Source organism: Pecten maximus, unplaced genomic scaffold (assembly GCF_902652985.1).
Source record: "Pecten maximus unplaced genomic scaffold, xPecMax1.1, whole genome shotgun sequence".
NCBI classification, from domain to species: domain Eukaryota; kingdom Metazoa; phylum Mollusca; class Bivalvia; order Pectinida; family Pectinidae; genus Pecten; species Pecten maximus.
Genome location: NW_022983045.1, coordinates 18,867 through 36,022, shown reverse-complemented (window position 1 = coordinate 36,022; position 17,156 = coordinate 18,867). Strand labels below are relative to the sequence as shown.

Below are 17,156 nucleotides of genomic sequence, written 5' to 3'. Positions count from 1 at the left end.
ATCATACAATTTTACACCAAGAGATATCATATAGATAAGTCAATGAATTTAAAACTATGCTATATTTTGAATTATGTTTGAGGAGAGTTTTCACTAGTCGCAGCAGTCATGAGGACAGTTTATAGTAATGCGAAACGTGAGCTATTCCAAGTGACGACTGTCGAGGGGAGATGTCGGAACGAAACAAGTGACGACTTTGGAGGGTAAATGTCGGTACAGAACTGACATGTATGATATCTCACTAACTGCAATAAAATATACTCTTTAGGATTGAATAATTGTATCAAGTACCTTATCATACCTTACTTTGTTTCCATTCTCATCGTCAGCATTAATGAGATGTTAACGATTATTTTCTGGACTAAACATTCAAGCTAAATAATAATGAATAGATGATATCCCAGACGCAAAAGCGCAAATTTTAGCGTTAGATATATAAAGAGCTGCTTGGTAGTAGTACATTTAATCAATCTATACTTACCGTAAACCGGACGTCTCCCAAATGCTTGGCCTGAATTGGAAATTGAATCAACCGGATAAAAAGTGACAATCTTTCTAGGATATTCTGTTTGGTTTATGATTCGAACATCAGCATTCGATGACTTAATGTAGTATGAAACACTAGTGAAATGCTACCTCCCGACAAAAAGATTTCCAATCGAACGTTAGTCCTGCGTTTGAGGACAGTAGGTTAGAGTTTTCCCCCTGTAAGTAGTCAGGAGCTATGTTGGTCTGTGTCACCAGGAAAAGTACAGAGCAACATGATGAAATAGCAAGGGGAGATAACTCATTCTTATGTGATGAAATGAAAAGGATACTGATGTGTTGTATTATTTTTACTTTGATGGTCAGATCATGTTCTCTTTATTTGATCATCTAATATCTATTATAATTTATCACTGCAAGAAAAACTTTGATTTCTCTCATGTGAAAATAGTTTATCATAATGAATATTCGAATTCCCATATTTCGAGGAGATAAAAATATCCCCCAATTAAATGCTTCCTTGTAGATGAATTTTCTCTACTATAATAATATTCTGCCAGTAAATACTAAACATTTACAGAGAATTCTTGCATATGTTTTATTCTTATTTAGAAATATTCAATTATTTGAAAACGCTCACGCTTTCTCTAAAAAGTCTAAAAATGAAACATATTAGCATAGAAAGGCAGAATAATTTTTGAGACAATGCAAATGGTGGCTCAAAGACCGCTCCTATCAGTTTTCATGACATTTGGTTCATTATTTCCTGACCGTGTGGTATCCACTTAACATAATCTACTTCATATTTTATTATACATCATACAATTTTACACCAATAGATATCATATAGATAAGTCAATGAATTTAAACGTGAGCTATTCCAAGTGACGACTGTCGAGGGGAGATGTCGGAACGAAACAAGTGACGACTTTGGAGGGTAAATGTCGGTACAGAACTGACATGTATGATATCTCACTAACTGCAATAAAATATACTCTTTAGGATTGAATAATTGTATCAAGTACCTTATCATACCTTACTTTGTTTCCTTTCTCATCGTCGGGATTAATGAGATATTAACGATTATTTTCTGGACTAAACATTCAAGCTAAATAATAATGAATAGATGATATCCCAGACGCAAAAGCGCAAATTTTAGCGTTAGATATATAAAGAGCTGCTTGGTAGTAGTACATTTAATCAATCTATACTTACCGTAAACCGGTTGTCCCCCATATGCTTGGCCTGAATTGGAAATTGAATCAACCGGATAAAAAGTGACAATCTTTCTAGGATATTCTGTTTGGTTTTGATTCGAACATCAGCATTCGATGACTTAATGTAGTATGAAACACTAGTGAAATGCTACCTCCCGAAAAAAAGATTTCCAATCGAACGTTAGTCCTGCGTTTGAGGACAGTAGGTAAGCGTTATCCCCCTGTAAGTAGTCAGGAGCTATGTTGGTCTGTGTCACCAGGAAAACTACAGAGCAACATGATGAAATAGCAAGGGGAGATAACTCATTCTTATGTGATGAAATGAAAAGGATACTGATGTGTTGTATTATTTTTACTTTGATGGTCAGATCATGTTCTCTTTATTTGATCATCTAATATCTATTATAATTTATCACTGCAAGAAAAACTTTGATTTCTCTCATGTGAAAATAGTTTATCATAATGAATATTCGAATTCCCATATTTCGAGGAGATAAAAATATCCCCCAATTAAATGCTTCCTTGTAGATGAATTTTCTCTACTATAATAATATTCTGCCAGTAAATACTAAACATTTACAGATAATTCTTGCATATGTTTTATTCTTATTTAGAAATATTCAATTATTTGAAAACGCTCACGCTTTCTCTAAAAAGTCTAAAAATGAAACATATTAGCATAGAAAGGCAGAATAATTTTTGAGACAATGCAAATGGTGGCTCAAAGACCGCTCCTATCAGTTTTCATGACATTTGGTTCATTATTTCCTGACCGTGTGGTATCCACTTAACATAATCTACTTCATATTTTATTATACATCATACAATTTTACACCAATAGATATCATATAGATAAGTCAATGAATTTAAACGTGAGCTATTCCAAGTGACGACTGTCGAGGGGAGATGTCGGAACGAAACAAGTGACGACTTTGGAGGGTAAATGTCGGTACAGAACTGACATGTATGATATCTCACTAACTGCAATAAAATATACTCTTTAGGATTGAATAATTGTATCAAGTACCTTATCATACCTTACTTTGTTTCCATTCTCATCGTCGGGATTAATGAGATATTAACGATTATTTTCTGGACTAAACATTCAAGCTAAATAATAATGAATAGATGATATCCCAGACGCAAAAGCGCAAATTTTAGCGTTAGATATATAAAGAGCTGCTTGGTAGTAGTACATTTAATCAATCTATACTTACCGTAAACCGGTTGTCCCCCATATGCTTGGCCTGAATTGGAAATTGAATCAACCGGATAAAAAGTGACAATCTTTCTAGGATATTCTGTTTGGTTTTGATTCGAACATCAGCATTCGATGACTTAATGTAGTATGAAACACTAGTGAAATGCTACCTCCCGAAAAAAAGATTTCCAATCGAACGTTAGTCCTGCATTTGAGGACAGTAGGTAAGAGTTATCCCCCTGTAAGTAGTCAGGAGCTATGTTGGTCTGTGTCACCAGGAAAAGTACAGAGCAACATGATGAAATAGCAAGGGGAGATAACTCATTCTTATGTGATGAAATGAAAAGGATACTGATGTGTTGTATTATTTTTACTTTTATGGTCAGATCATGTTCTCTTTATTCGATCATCTAATATCTATTATAATTTATCACTGCAAGAAAAACTTTGATATCTCTCATGTCAAAATAGTTTATCATAATGAATATTCGAATTCCCATATTTCGAGGAGATAAAAATATCCCCCAATTAAATGCTTCCTTGTAGATGAATTTTCTCTACTATAATAATATTCTGCCAGTAAATACTAAACATTTACAGAGAATTCTTGCATATGTTTTATTCTTATTTAGAAATATTCAATTATTTGAAAACGCTCACGCTTTCTCTAAAAAGTCTAAAAATGAAACATATTAGCATAGAAAGGCAGAATAATTTTTGAGACAATGCAAATGGTGGCTCAAAGACCGCTCATATCAGTTTTCATGACATTTGGTTCATTATTTCTTGAACATGTGGTATCCTCTTTACATAATCTACTTCATATTTTATTATACATCATACAATTTTACACCAATAGATATCATATAGATAAGTCAATGAATTTAAAACTATGCTATATTTTGAATTGTGTTTGAGGAGAGTTTTCCCTAGTCGCAGCAGTCATGAGGACAGTTTATAGTAATGCCAAACGTGAGCTATTCCAAGTGACGACTGTCGAGGGGAGATGTCGGAACGAAACAAGTGACGACTTTGGAGGGTAAATGTCGGTTCAGAACTGACAGGTATCATATCTCACTAACTGCAATAAAATATACTCTTTAGGATTGAATAATTCTATCAAATACCTTATCATACCTTACTTTGTTTCCATTCTCATCGTCAGCATTAATGAGATGTTAACGATTATTTTCTGGACTAAACATTCAAGCTAAATAATAATGAATAGATGATATCCCAGACGCAAAAGCGCAAATTTTAGCGTTAGATATATAAAGAGCTGCTTGGTAGTAGTACATTTAATCAATCTATACTTACCGTAAACCGGTTGTCCCCCATATGCTTGGCCTGAATTGGAAATTGAATCAACCGGATAAAAAGTGACAATCTTTCTAGGATATTCTGTTTGGTTTTGATTCGAACATCAGCATTCGATGACTTAATGTAGTATGAAACACTAGTGAAATGCTACCTCCCGAAAAAAGGATTTCCAATCGAACGTTAGTCCTGCGTTTGAGGACAGTAGGTAAGAGTTATCCCCCTGTAAGTAGTCAGGAGCTATGTTGGTCTGTGTCACCAGGAAAACTACAGAGCAACATGATGAAATAGCAAGGGGAGATAACTCATTCTTATGTGATGAAATGAAAAGGATACTGATGTGTTGTATTATTTTTACTTTTATGGTCAGATCATGTTCTCTTTATTCGATCATCTAATATCTATTATAATTTATCACTGCAAGAAAAACTTTGATTTCTCTCATGTGAAAATAGTTTATCATAATGAATATTCGAATTTATTTAAACTTATACGATCAACAAGCAAAAGGGGCACAAATACGCTCACGTATTAAATGGACAGAAGAGGGAGAAAAAATACAAAATATTTCTTAGGTCTAGAAAAGAAAAGGCAATCAAGTAAAGTTATAAATGAAATAGAAGATGATTCCGGAACATTAATACACGACTCAGAGAAAATTTTACAGACAATTAAACATTTTTATGAAAAACTATATACATCAGATGACCCATCTGAAGTAGAGATAAATGAGTATGTCCAAAACACACATGGTATAAATAGGTTAACAGCTGAGGAAGCGCAATCCTATGAAGGGAAATTAACGGGAAAAGAGTGCAAATATGCTCTGGACCATATGAAAAAAAACAAGAGTCCTGGTACTGACGGGTTGTCGGTAGAATTTTATCAAGCATTTTGGAACCAATTAAAACTATTTCTGATCAATTCTTTAAATGAAGCATATGATTATGGAGAATTAAGTGAAACACAAAAATACGGTTTGGTATCTCTTATTTATAAAAAAGGAAATGCTACTCTATTAGGCAATTGGCGTCCAATATCATTATTGAACATTGATTACAAAATTGCAGCATATTCTCTAGCTATGAGACTAAAATCAGTTATGCCAAATATCATCCATACCGACCAAAATGGATATATAAAAAATAGGTTTATTGGTTATAATATTAGAAAAATTCAAGATATTATAGATTATTCTGAAAAATTCAACATTGACAGCTGTGTATTATTTTTAGTTTTAAAAAAGCCTTTGATACCACCGAATGGAAATTTATGTATGCTAGTTTGGAAAAGTTTGGTTTTGGAATTTCATTCATTAATTGGATTAAAACATGTTATATGAATATTAAAGGTTTTGTAAAAAATAATAATTGGGTAACAGGTGAGTATGCTATAACTCGTGGAATTCGGCAAGGTTGCCCATTGTCATGTTTAATTTTCGTAATTGTAGTTGAAATATTAGCAACACGTTTACGAAATGATAAAAATATTGATGGTTTTAAGGTAAATGATAAAAGCACAAAGATAGCACAATTGGCAGATGATACAACACTGTTTCTGAAACGAAAAGATATCAAAGAGGCAATACAAGTAGTTGAAAAATTTGGAGAAATGTCCGGTTTGAAATTAAACAAAAATAAGACAGAAGGTATATGGTTAGGATGTAATAAAGGAAGACACAATAAGTATGAAGGAATTGAGTTCAAAACAGAAATTAAATCACTAGGGATATTTTTTGGAACAAATAAAAAAGTGTGTATGAATTTGAACTGGGAAAGTAAAAGAATTTCAATTGATGAAATGCTAAAGAATTGGAAGAAAAGAAAATTATCCTTAATTGGAAAAATGATAATTATACAAACCTTATTAATACCTAAAATAACTTACTTGGCTAATGTACAAACAATTAATAAGGAAAATTTACATAATTTAGAGAGAAGTATTTTTGACTTTCTTTGGGATGCTAAAAAGAACAAAGTTAAAAGAAAAACGATAATCGGAAATTACGAACAGGGAGGGTTAAAGTTGAGGGACTTGGAATCACATATTGATAGCATCAGAATTAGATGGGTGAAGAGGCTAACAGATGCTACTGAAGCAAACTGGAAAATAATTCCAAGAACAGTTTTTGACAATTTTGGAAACAACTGGCTATTATTCAAAATGAACATGAAAAATATCGAAAATATCCCGAATTTAAAAAGCAATGTACCTGATTTTTATATTCAAGTTTTGAGCTCCTGGATAAAACTGGGTGGAGGTATAAAAAAAGAGTGCCAAAATTTCGCTGACATCAGAAATGAAGTATTATGGGGGAATAGACATATACAATTTAAAGGTAAAGCACTAATAAATAAGCACTGGGTAAAGCAAAACATAATAAGAATAGCAGATGTAATAAATGATCATGGATATTTAGATGAACATATTATATACAACAAATTATCAGACAAGCGAAATTGGATAAGTGAAGTAGCTAAACTAAAAAAAGCTATACCAAATAGATGGAAAGTTATATTAAAAACAGAAGAGTCGACGAAAACATGGGTTAAATGTGCTGATAAATTAGCACTTTACGACAAAAAAACAAAGACTTATTTGGAGTTAGACGATCTGAATAATACAATATTATATCAAAAAGCATTGCAGAAAAAGGTCGTACCTACGCACAATTTTGAATATTGGCGAAAGCAATTTGACATAAAAGAAACACAAATATTTGAAGATTTTATCTATTTCACCTTCAGAAAATTGAAGGAAAACAAACACAAAATTTTTAAGTGGAAATTGTTACACTGCATTATTCCTAGTTAAGTACCAGCTCCACAAATGGAGAATGGAAGAGAACAATTTGTGTAATGTCTGCGGTGTAACAGAAACTTACAACCATTATTTTATTGAATGCCAATATTTTGAAATATTTTGGAATAAGCTAATCGTTATTTTTATGAAACATGGCTTCAATGTAAATTTAAGGAAACTACAATATATCCTACTTGGTTACAAAATTGGGCAAAAAATGTACACGGAAATTAACATAATTTTATGCATGATTGGCTTTACAATTTTTAAAACATTTCATTTGAGCGATCAAAAAAGGAAATTCGTAAACCCATGTTTAGTTTTGAAATATGAGTTGGGTTGCATCTATGGAAAATATAAGATGATTAACTATTTGATAGAAAACATATAATAAATATTGATTTGTTCCTTTGTCTGACCATCACGGAAGCTGAAAATAATTAAAATAATAATGGATCGATCAATTATTTATATTGATTACAATGTGAGCTTATTCTATTGATAAAAATTGACAGTTTTAATGCATATTATTCATTATTGAAGTTATGTGTATGTCTAACTATTATTGAAAAATTGTGAAAAATATAGATATATCTAATGTATCGTCTGTTCTGTTGTATCGACAGTCAGTGAAAGTGGTAAGAGTTGATATGACCAACACGGAAGCTGAACTCTTGATATAATAGAATAGACATCAAATATTTATATTAATATAAGAAGTGAAACATGAAGAATGAAATAATAAAATAATAAGGATAAAACTTGCACGATGATGATATGAAAAAACCTACTTCAGCAGATATGAACAAATGCGACATGGAATAATTATTATCTCAAAAACATATAACAACACAAGAAAATTATACAAATAAAATATTCAGATATTTAGGTCCTTTGAACTTTTAATCCTAACGTACCTTTTTCAATCGTTTGTATGTGATATTGCAAAGATGAGTTCGGAGTAAGATTGAGCGTGACTTACATGCATAAACAAATAAAAAGAATGAAAGAACAAAGAGTTTTGAAAGAATGTTCTGGAAGAAAGGTTATATATTTCTCTTTAGCTATCTACCTTGAATATTTCCTACTCCTTATATTTTAAGCTATTCTCATATCCTTACCATGTATCATATATTTAAATTATTTCCATTTCTGACATATATTTGTATTTGTCACAAGACACTCTCTTTCCTCTATTCAACTCAACACACATTCTTTCGCTCTCCTCTCAATCTCTACCTCCTCAGCTCTCTGCCTCTCGTTTTTTTTTCTCTCCTCCTCCCCCACGTCTCTCTCCCCCTCCAGAGTCTATCTCCCCCTCCAGATTCATCTCTCTCCCCTCTCTATTACCTTTCTGTCTTTATATGATAATGTTAAATAAAACATAATTGAATAAATTAACAATATCACAAAAATATTACATTTATTATTTGTATGTCGCTTTGTACCCATATAATAGAGCTGACAATCAGATCATCTCTGAGTGAAAAAAAAAAAAAAAAAAAAAAATGAATATTCGAATTCCCATATTTCGAGGAGATAAAAATATCCCCCAATTTAACGCTTCCTTGTAGATGAATTTTCTCTACTATAATAATATTCTGCCAGTAAATACTAAACATTTACAGAGAATTCTTGCATGTGTTTTATTCTTATTTAGAAATATTCAATTATTTGAAAACGCTCACGCTTTCTCTAAAAAGTCTAAAAATGAAACATATTAGCATAGAAAGGCAGAATAATTTTTGAGACAATGCAAATGGTGGCTCAAAGACCGCTCATATCAGTTTTCATGACATTCGATTCACTATTTCCTGACCATGTGTTATCCTCTTAACATAATCTACTCGATACTTCATTATATATAATACAATTTTACACCAATGGATATCATATAGATAATGAATTTAAAACTATGCTATATTTTGAATTATGTTCGAGGAGAGTTTTCCCTAGTCGCAGCAGTCATGAGGACAGTTTATAGTAATGCCAAACGTGAGCTATTCCAAGTGACGAGTGTCGAGGGGAGATGTCGGAACGAAACAAGTGACGACTTTGGAGGGTAAATGTCAGTACAGAACTGACAGGTATCATATCTCACTAACTGCAATGAAATATACTCTTTAGGATTGAATAATTGTATCAAGTACCTTATCATACCTTACTTTGTTTCCATTCTCATCGTCAGCATTAATGAGATATTAACGATTATTTTCTGGACTAAACATTCAAGCTAAATAATAATGAATAGATGATATCCCAGACGCAAAAGCGCAAATTTTAGCGTTAGATATATAAAGAGCTGCTTGGTAGTAGTACATTTAATCAATCTATACTTACCGTTAACCGGACGTCCGATATATGCTTGGCCTGAATTGGAAATTGAATCAACCGGATAAAAAGTGACAATCTTACTAGGATATTCTGTTTGGTTTTGATTCGAACATCAGCATTCGATGACTTAATGTAGTATAAACACTAGTGAAATGCTACCTCCCGACAAAAAGATTTCCAATCGAACGTTAGTCCTGCGTTTGAGGACAGTAGGTAAGAGTTATCCCCCTGTAAGTAGTCAGGAGCTATGTTGGTCTGTGTCACCAGGAAAACTACAGAGCAACATGATGAAATAGCAAGGGGAGATAACTCATTCTTATGTGATGAAATGAAAAGGATACTGATGTGTTGTATTATTTTTACTTTTATGGTCAGATCATGTTCTCTTTATTCGATCATCTAATATCTATTATAATTTATCACTGCAAGAAAAACTTTGATATATCTCCTGTGAAAATAGTTTATCATAATGAATATTCGAATTCCCATATTTCGAGGAGATAAAAATATCCCCCAATTAAATGCTTCCTTGTAGATGAATTTTCTCTACTATAATAATATTCTGCCAGTAAATACTAAACATTTACAGAGAATTCTTGCATATGTTTTATTCTTATTTAGAAATATTCAATTATTTGAAAACGCTCACGCTTTCTCTAAAAAGTCTAAAAATGAAACATATTAGCATAGAAAGGCAGAATAATTTTTGAGACAATGCAAATGGTGGCTCAAAGACCGCTCATATCAGTTTTCATGACATTTGGTTCATTATTTCTTGAACATGTGGTATCCTCTTTACATAATCTACTTCATATTTTATTATACATCATACAATTTTACACCAATAGATATCATATAGATAAGTCAATGAATTTAAAACTATGCTATATTTGAATTGTGTTTGAGGAGAGTTTTCCCTAGTCGCAGCAGTCATGAGGACAGTTTATAGTAATGCCAAACGTGAGCTATTCCAAGTGACGACTGTCGAGGGGAGATGTCGGAACGAAACAAGTGACGACTTTGGAGGGTAAATGTCGGTTCAGAACTGACAGGTATCATATCTCACTAACTGCAATAAAATATACTCTTTAGGATTGAATAATTCTATCAAATACCTTATCATACCTTACTTTGTTTCCATTCTCATCGTCAGCATTAATGAGATGTTAACGATTATTTTCTGGACTAAACATTCAAGCTAAATAATAATGAATAGATGATATCCCAGACGCAAAAGCGCAAATTTTAGCGTTAGATATATAAAGAGCTGCTTGGTAGTAGTACATTTAATCAATCTATACTTACCGTAAACCGGTTGTCCCCCATATGCTTGGCCTGAATTGGAAATTGAATCAACCGGATAAAAAGTGACAATCTTTCTAGGATATTCTGTTTGGTTTTGATTCGAACATCAGCATTCGATGACTTAATGTAGTATGAAACACTAGTGAAATGCTACCTCCCGACAAAAAGATTTCCAATCGAACGTTAGTCCTGCGTTTGAGGACAGTAGGTAAGAGTTATCCCCCTGTAAGTAGTCAGGAGCTATGTTGGTCTGTGTCACCAGGAAAACTACAGAGCAACATGATGAAATAGCAAGGGGAGATAACTCATTCTTATGTGATGAAATGAAAAGGATACTGATGTGTTGTATTATTTTTACTTTTATGGTCAGATCATGTTCTCTTTATTCGATCATCTAATATCTATTATAATTTATCACTGCAAGAAAAACTTTGATTTCTCTCATGTGAAAATAGTTTATCATAATGAATATTCGAATTTATTTAAACTTATACGATCAACAAGCAAAAGGGGCACAAATACGCTCACGTATTAAATGGACAGAAGAGGGAGAAAAAAATACAAAATATTTCTTAGGTCTAGAAAAGAAAAGGCAATCAAGTAAAGTTATAAATGAAATAGAAGATGATTCCGGAACATTAATACACGACTCAGAGAAAATTTTACAGACAATTAAACATTTTTATGAAAAACTATATACATCAGATGACCCATCTGAAGTAGAGATAAATGAGTATGTCCAAAACACACATGGTATAAATAGGTTAACAGCTGAGGAAGCGCAATCCTGTGAAGGGAAATTAACGGAAAAAGAGTGCAAATATGCTCTGGACCATATGAAAAAAAACAAGAGTCCTGGTACTGACGGGTTGTCGGTAGAATTTTATCAAGCATTTTGGAACCAATTAAAACTATTTCTGATCAATTCTTTAAATGAAGCATATGATTATGGAGAATTAAGTGAAACACAAAAATACGGTTTGGTATCTCTTATTTATAAAAAAGGAAATGCTACTCTATTAGGCAATTGGCGTCCAATATCATTATTGAACATTGATTACAAAATTGCAGCATATTCTCTAGCTATGAGACTAAAATCAGTTATGCCAAATATCATTCATACCGACCAAAATGGATATATAAAAAATAGGTTTATTGGTTATAATATTAGAAAAATTCAAGATATTATAGATTATTCTGAAAAATTCAACATTGAAAGCTGTGTATTATTTTTAGTTTTAAAAAAGCCTTTGATACCACCGAATGGAAATTTATGTATGCTAGTTTGGAAAAGTTTGGTTTTGGAATTTCATTCATTAATTGGATTAAAACATGTTATATGAATATTAAAGGTTTTGTAAAAAATAATAATTGGGTAACAGGTGAGTATGCTATAACTCGTGGAATTCGGCAAGGTTGCCCATTGTCATGTTTAATTTTCGTAATTGTAGTTGAAATATTAGCAACACGTTTACGAAATGATAAAAATATTGATGGTTTTAAGGTAAATGATAAAAGCACAAAGATAGCACAATTGGCAGATGATACAACACTGTTTCTGAAACGAAAAGATATCAAAGAGGCAATACAAGTAGTTGAAAAATTTGGAGAAATGTCCGGTTTGAAATTAAACAAAAATAAGACAGAAGGTATATGGTTAGGATGTAATAAAGGAAGACACAATAAGTATGAAGGAATTGAGTTCAAAACAGAAATTAAATCACTAGGGATATTTTTTGGAACAAATAAAAAAGTGTGTATGAATTTGAACTGGGAAAGTAAAAGAATTTCAATTGATGAAATGCTAAAGAATTGGAAGAAAAGAAAATTATCCTTAATTGGAAAAATGATAATTATACAAACCTTATTAATACCTAAAATAACTTACTTGGCTAATGTACAAACAATTAATAAGGAAAATTTACATAATTTAGAGAGAAGTATTTTTGACTTTCTTTGGGATGCTAAAAAGAACAAAGTTAAAAGAAAAACGATAATCGGAAATTACGAACAGGGAGGGTTAAAGTTGAGGGACTTGGAATCACATATTGATAGCATCAGAATTAGATGAGTGAAGAGGCTAACAGATGCTACTGAAGCAAACTGGAAAATAATTCCAAGAACAGTTTTTGACAATTTTGGAAACAACTGGCTATTATTCAAAATGAACATGAAAAATATCGAAAATATCCCGAATTTAAAAAGCAATGTACCTGATTTTTATATTCAAGTTTTGAGCTCCTGGATAAAACTGGGTGGAGGTATAAAAAAAAGAGTGCCAAAATTTCGCTGACATCAGAAATGAAGTATTATGGGGGAATAGACATATACAATTTAAAGGTAAAGCACTAATAAATAAGCACTGGGTAAAGCAAAACATAATAAGAATAGCAGATGTAATAAATAATCATGGATATTTAGATGAACATATTATATACAACAAATTATCAGACAAGCGAAATTGGATAAGTGAAGTAGCTAAACTAAAAAAAGCTATACCAAATAGATGGAAAGTTATATTAAAAACAGAAGAGTCGACGAAAACATGGGTTAAATGTGCTGATAAATTAGCACTTTACGACAAAAAAACAAAGACTTATTTGGAGTTAGACGATCTGAATAATACAATATTATATCAAAAAGCATTGCAGAAAAAGGTCGTACCTACGCACAATTTTGAATATTGGCGAAAGCAATTTGACATAAAAGAAACACAAATATTTGAAGATTTTTATCTATTTCACCTTCAGAAAATTGAAGGAAAACAAACACAAAATTTTTAAGTGGAAATTGTTACACTGCATTATTCCTAGTAAGTACCAGCTCCACAAATGGAGAATGGAAGAGAACAATTTGTGTAATGTCTGCGGTGTAACAGAAACTTACAACCATTATTTTATTGAATGCCAATATTTTGAAATATTTTGGAATAAGCTAATCGTTATTTTTATGAAACATGGCTTCAATGTAAATTTAAGGAAACTACAATATATCCTACTTGGTTACAAAATTGGGCAAAAAATGTACACGGAAATTAACATAATTTTATGCATGATTGGCTTTACAATTTTTAAAAACATTTCATTTGAGCGATCAAAAAAGGAAATTCGTAAACCCATGTTTAGTTTTGAAATATGAGTTGGGTTGCATCTATGGAAAATATAAGATGATTAACTATTTGATAGAAAACATATAATAAATATTGATTTGTTCCTTTGTCTGACCATCACGGAAGCTGAAAATAATTAAAATAATAATGGATCGATCAATTATTTATATTGATTACAATGTGAGCTTATTCTATTGATAAAAATTGACAGTTGTAATGCATATTATTCATTATTGAAGTTATGTGTATGTCTAACTATTATTGAAAAATTGTGAAAAATATAGATATATCTAATGTATCGTCTGTTCTGTTGTATCGACAGTCAGTGAAAGTGGTAAGAGTTGATATGACCAACACGGAAGCTGAACTCTTGATATAATAGAATAGACATCAAATATTTATATTAATATAAGAAGTGAAACATGAAGAATGAAATAATAAAATAATAAGGATAAAATTTGCACGATGATGATATGAAAAAACCTACTTCAGCAGATATGAACAAATGCGACATGGAATAATTATTATCTCAAAAACATATAACAACACAAGAAAATTATACAAATAAAATATTCAGATATTTAGGTCCTTTGAACTTTTAATCCTAACGTACCTTTTTCAATCGTTTGTATGTGATATTGCAAAGATGAGTTCGGAGTAAGATTGAGCGTGACTTACATGCATAAACAAATAAAAAGAATGAAAGAACAAAGAGTTTTGAAAGAATGTTCTGGAAGAAAGGTTATATATTTCTCTTTAGCTATCTACCTTGAATATGTCCTACTCCTTATATTTTAAGCTATTCTCATATCCTTACCATGTATCATATATTTAAATTATTTCCATTTCTGACATATATTTGTATTTGTCACAAGACACTCTCTTTCCTCTATTCAACTCAACACACATTCTTTCGCTCTCCTCTCAATCTCTACCTCCTCAGCTCTCTGCCTCTCGTTTTTTTTCTCTCTCCTCCTCCCCCACGTCTCTCTCCCCCTCCAGAGTCTATCTCCCCCTCCAGATTCATCTCTCTCCCCTCTCTATTACCTTTCTGTCATAATTGAATAAATGAACAATATCACAAAAATATTACATTTATTATTTGTATGTCGCTTTGTACCCATATAATAGAGCTGACAATCAGATCATTTCTGAGTGCAAAAAAAAAAAAAAAAAAAAAAAAAATGAATATTCGAATTCCCATATTTCGAGGAGATAAAAATATCCCCCAATTAAACGCTTCCTTGTAGATGAATTTTCTCTACTATAATAATATTCTGCCAGTAAATACTAAACATTTACAGAGAATTCTTGCATGTGTTTTATTCTTATTTAGAAATATTCAATTATTTGAAAACGCTCACGCTTTCTCTAAAAAGTCTAAAAATGAAACATATTAGCATAGAAAGGCAGAATAATTTTTGAGACAATGCAAATGGTGGCTCAAAGACCGCTCATATCAGTTTTCATGACATTCGATTCACTATTTCCTGACCATGTGTTATCCTCTTAACATAATCTACTCGATACTTCATTATATATAATACAATTTTACACCAATGGATATCATATAGATAATGAATTTAAAACTATGCTATATTTTGAATTATGTTTGAGGAGAGTTTTCCCTAGTCGCAGCAGTCATGAGGACAGTTTATAGTAATGCCAAACGTGAGCTATTCCAAGTGACGAGTGTCGAGGGGAGATGTCGGAACGAAACAAGTGACGACTTTGGAGGGTAAATGTCAGTACAGAACTGACAGGTATCATATCTCACTAACTGCAATGAAATATACTCTTTAGGATTGAATAATAGTATCAAGTACCTTATCATACCCTACTTTGTTTCCTTTCTCATCGTCAGGATTAATGAGATATTAACGATTATTTTCTGGACTAAACATTCAAGCTAAATAATAATGAATAGATGATATCCCAGACGCAAAAGCGCAAATTTTAGCGTTAGATATATAAAGAGCTGCTTGGTAGTAGTACATTTAATCAATCTATACTTACCGTTAACCGGACGTCCGATATATGCTTGGCCTGAATTGGAAATTGAATCAACCGGATAAAAAGTGACAATCTTACTAGGATATTCTGTTTGGTTTTGATTCGAACATCAGCATTCGATGACTTAATGTAGTATGAAACACTAGTGAAATGCTACCTCCCGACAAAAAGATTTCCAATCGAACGTTAGTCCTGCGTTTGAGGACAGTAGGTAAGAGTTATCCCCCTGTAAGTAGTCAGGAGCTATGTTGGTCTGTGTCACCAGGAAAACTACAGAGCAACATGATGAAATAGCAAGGGGAGATAACTCATTCTTATGTGATGAAATGAAAAGGATACTGATGTGTTGTATTATTTTTACTTTTATGGTCAGATCATGTTCTCTTTATTCGATCATCTAATATCTATTATAATTTATCACTGTAAGAAAAACTTTGATTTCTCTCCTGTGAAAATAGTTTATCATAATGAATATTCGAATTCCCATATTTCGAGGAGATAAAAATATCCCCCAATTAAACGCTTCCTTGTAGATGAATTTTCTCTACTATAATAATATTCTGCCAGTAAATACTAAACATTTACAGAGAATTCTTGCATGTGTTTTATTCTTATTTAGAAATATTCAATTATTTGAAAACGCTCACGCTTTCTCTAAAAAGTCTAAAAATGAAACATATTAGCATAGAAAGGCAGAATAATTTTTGAGACAATGCAAATGGTGGCTCAAAGACCGCTCATATCAGTTTTCATGACATTCGATTCACTATTTCCTGACCATGTGTTATCCTCTTAACATAATCTACTCGATACTTTATTAGATATAATACAATTTTACACCAATGGATATCATACAGATAAATCTATGAATCTAAACATATGTTGTACATTATGTTTAAGGAGAGTTTTCCGTGGTCGCAGCAGGTATGAGGACAGTCTATATTGATGCCAAACGTGAGTTATTCCAAGTGAAGACTTTAGAGGGTAAATGTCGGTACTGAACTGACAGGTATCATATCTCACTTACTGCATAATTGTATCAAATACCTCATTATACCTTACTTTGTTTTCATTCGCATCGTCATGATTAACGAGATATTAACGATTAGTTTACGGACTAAACATTCAAGCTAAATTATAATGAAAAGATGATATCCCAGAACCAAAAGCGCAAATCTTAATTCAGTTGCAAGATAGAGAGTGATGCAGAGGTGACCACGTGTGTCTTACATTAAAAACTGCTTTACGTTATATAAGCATTGACCACAAAAAAAATTCTTGTTGAAATCTTGGATTGCACACAACGTGATAAGCAATAGATATATAAATACCTGCTAGGTAGAAGTACATTTTATCAACTTATACTTACTGT

General features: G+C 31.9%; 1 protein-coding gene across 8 annotated transcripts in view; it reads right to left on the bottom strand.

The window, feature by feature from the left end:
* Positions 1-17,156, bottom strand: part of LOC117321342 — a 38,616-nt gene that overhangs the window by 18,307 nt on the left and 3,153 nt on the right. For 4 of the 8 annotated variants that reach the window (XM_033875799.1, XM_033875801.1, XM_033875802.1 and 1 more), the window contains exons 2-8: positions 15,788-15,817; positions 10,663-10,692; positions 9,364-9,393; positions 4,222-4,251; positions 2,921-2,950; positions 1,702-1,731; positions 482-511 (exon numbers count right to left, since the gene is read on the bottom strand). In XM_033875799.1, the coding sequence (XP_033731690.1) occupies positions 482-511; positions 1,702-1,731; positions 2,921-2,950; positions 4,222-4,251; positions 9,364-9,393; positions 10,663-10,692; positions 15,788-15,817 (210 nt within the window). The remainder of the gene's footprint in view (positions 1-481; positions 512-1,701; positions 1,732-2,920; positions 2,951-4,221; positions 4,252-9,363; positions 9,394-10,662; positions 10,693-15,787; positions 15,818-17,156) is intronic. The other 4 variants (XM_033875800.1, XM_033875805.1, XM_033875803.1 and 1 more) reach the window with 2 other exon arrangements.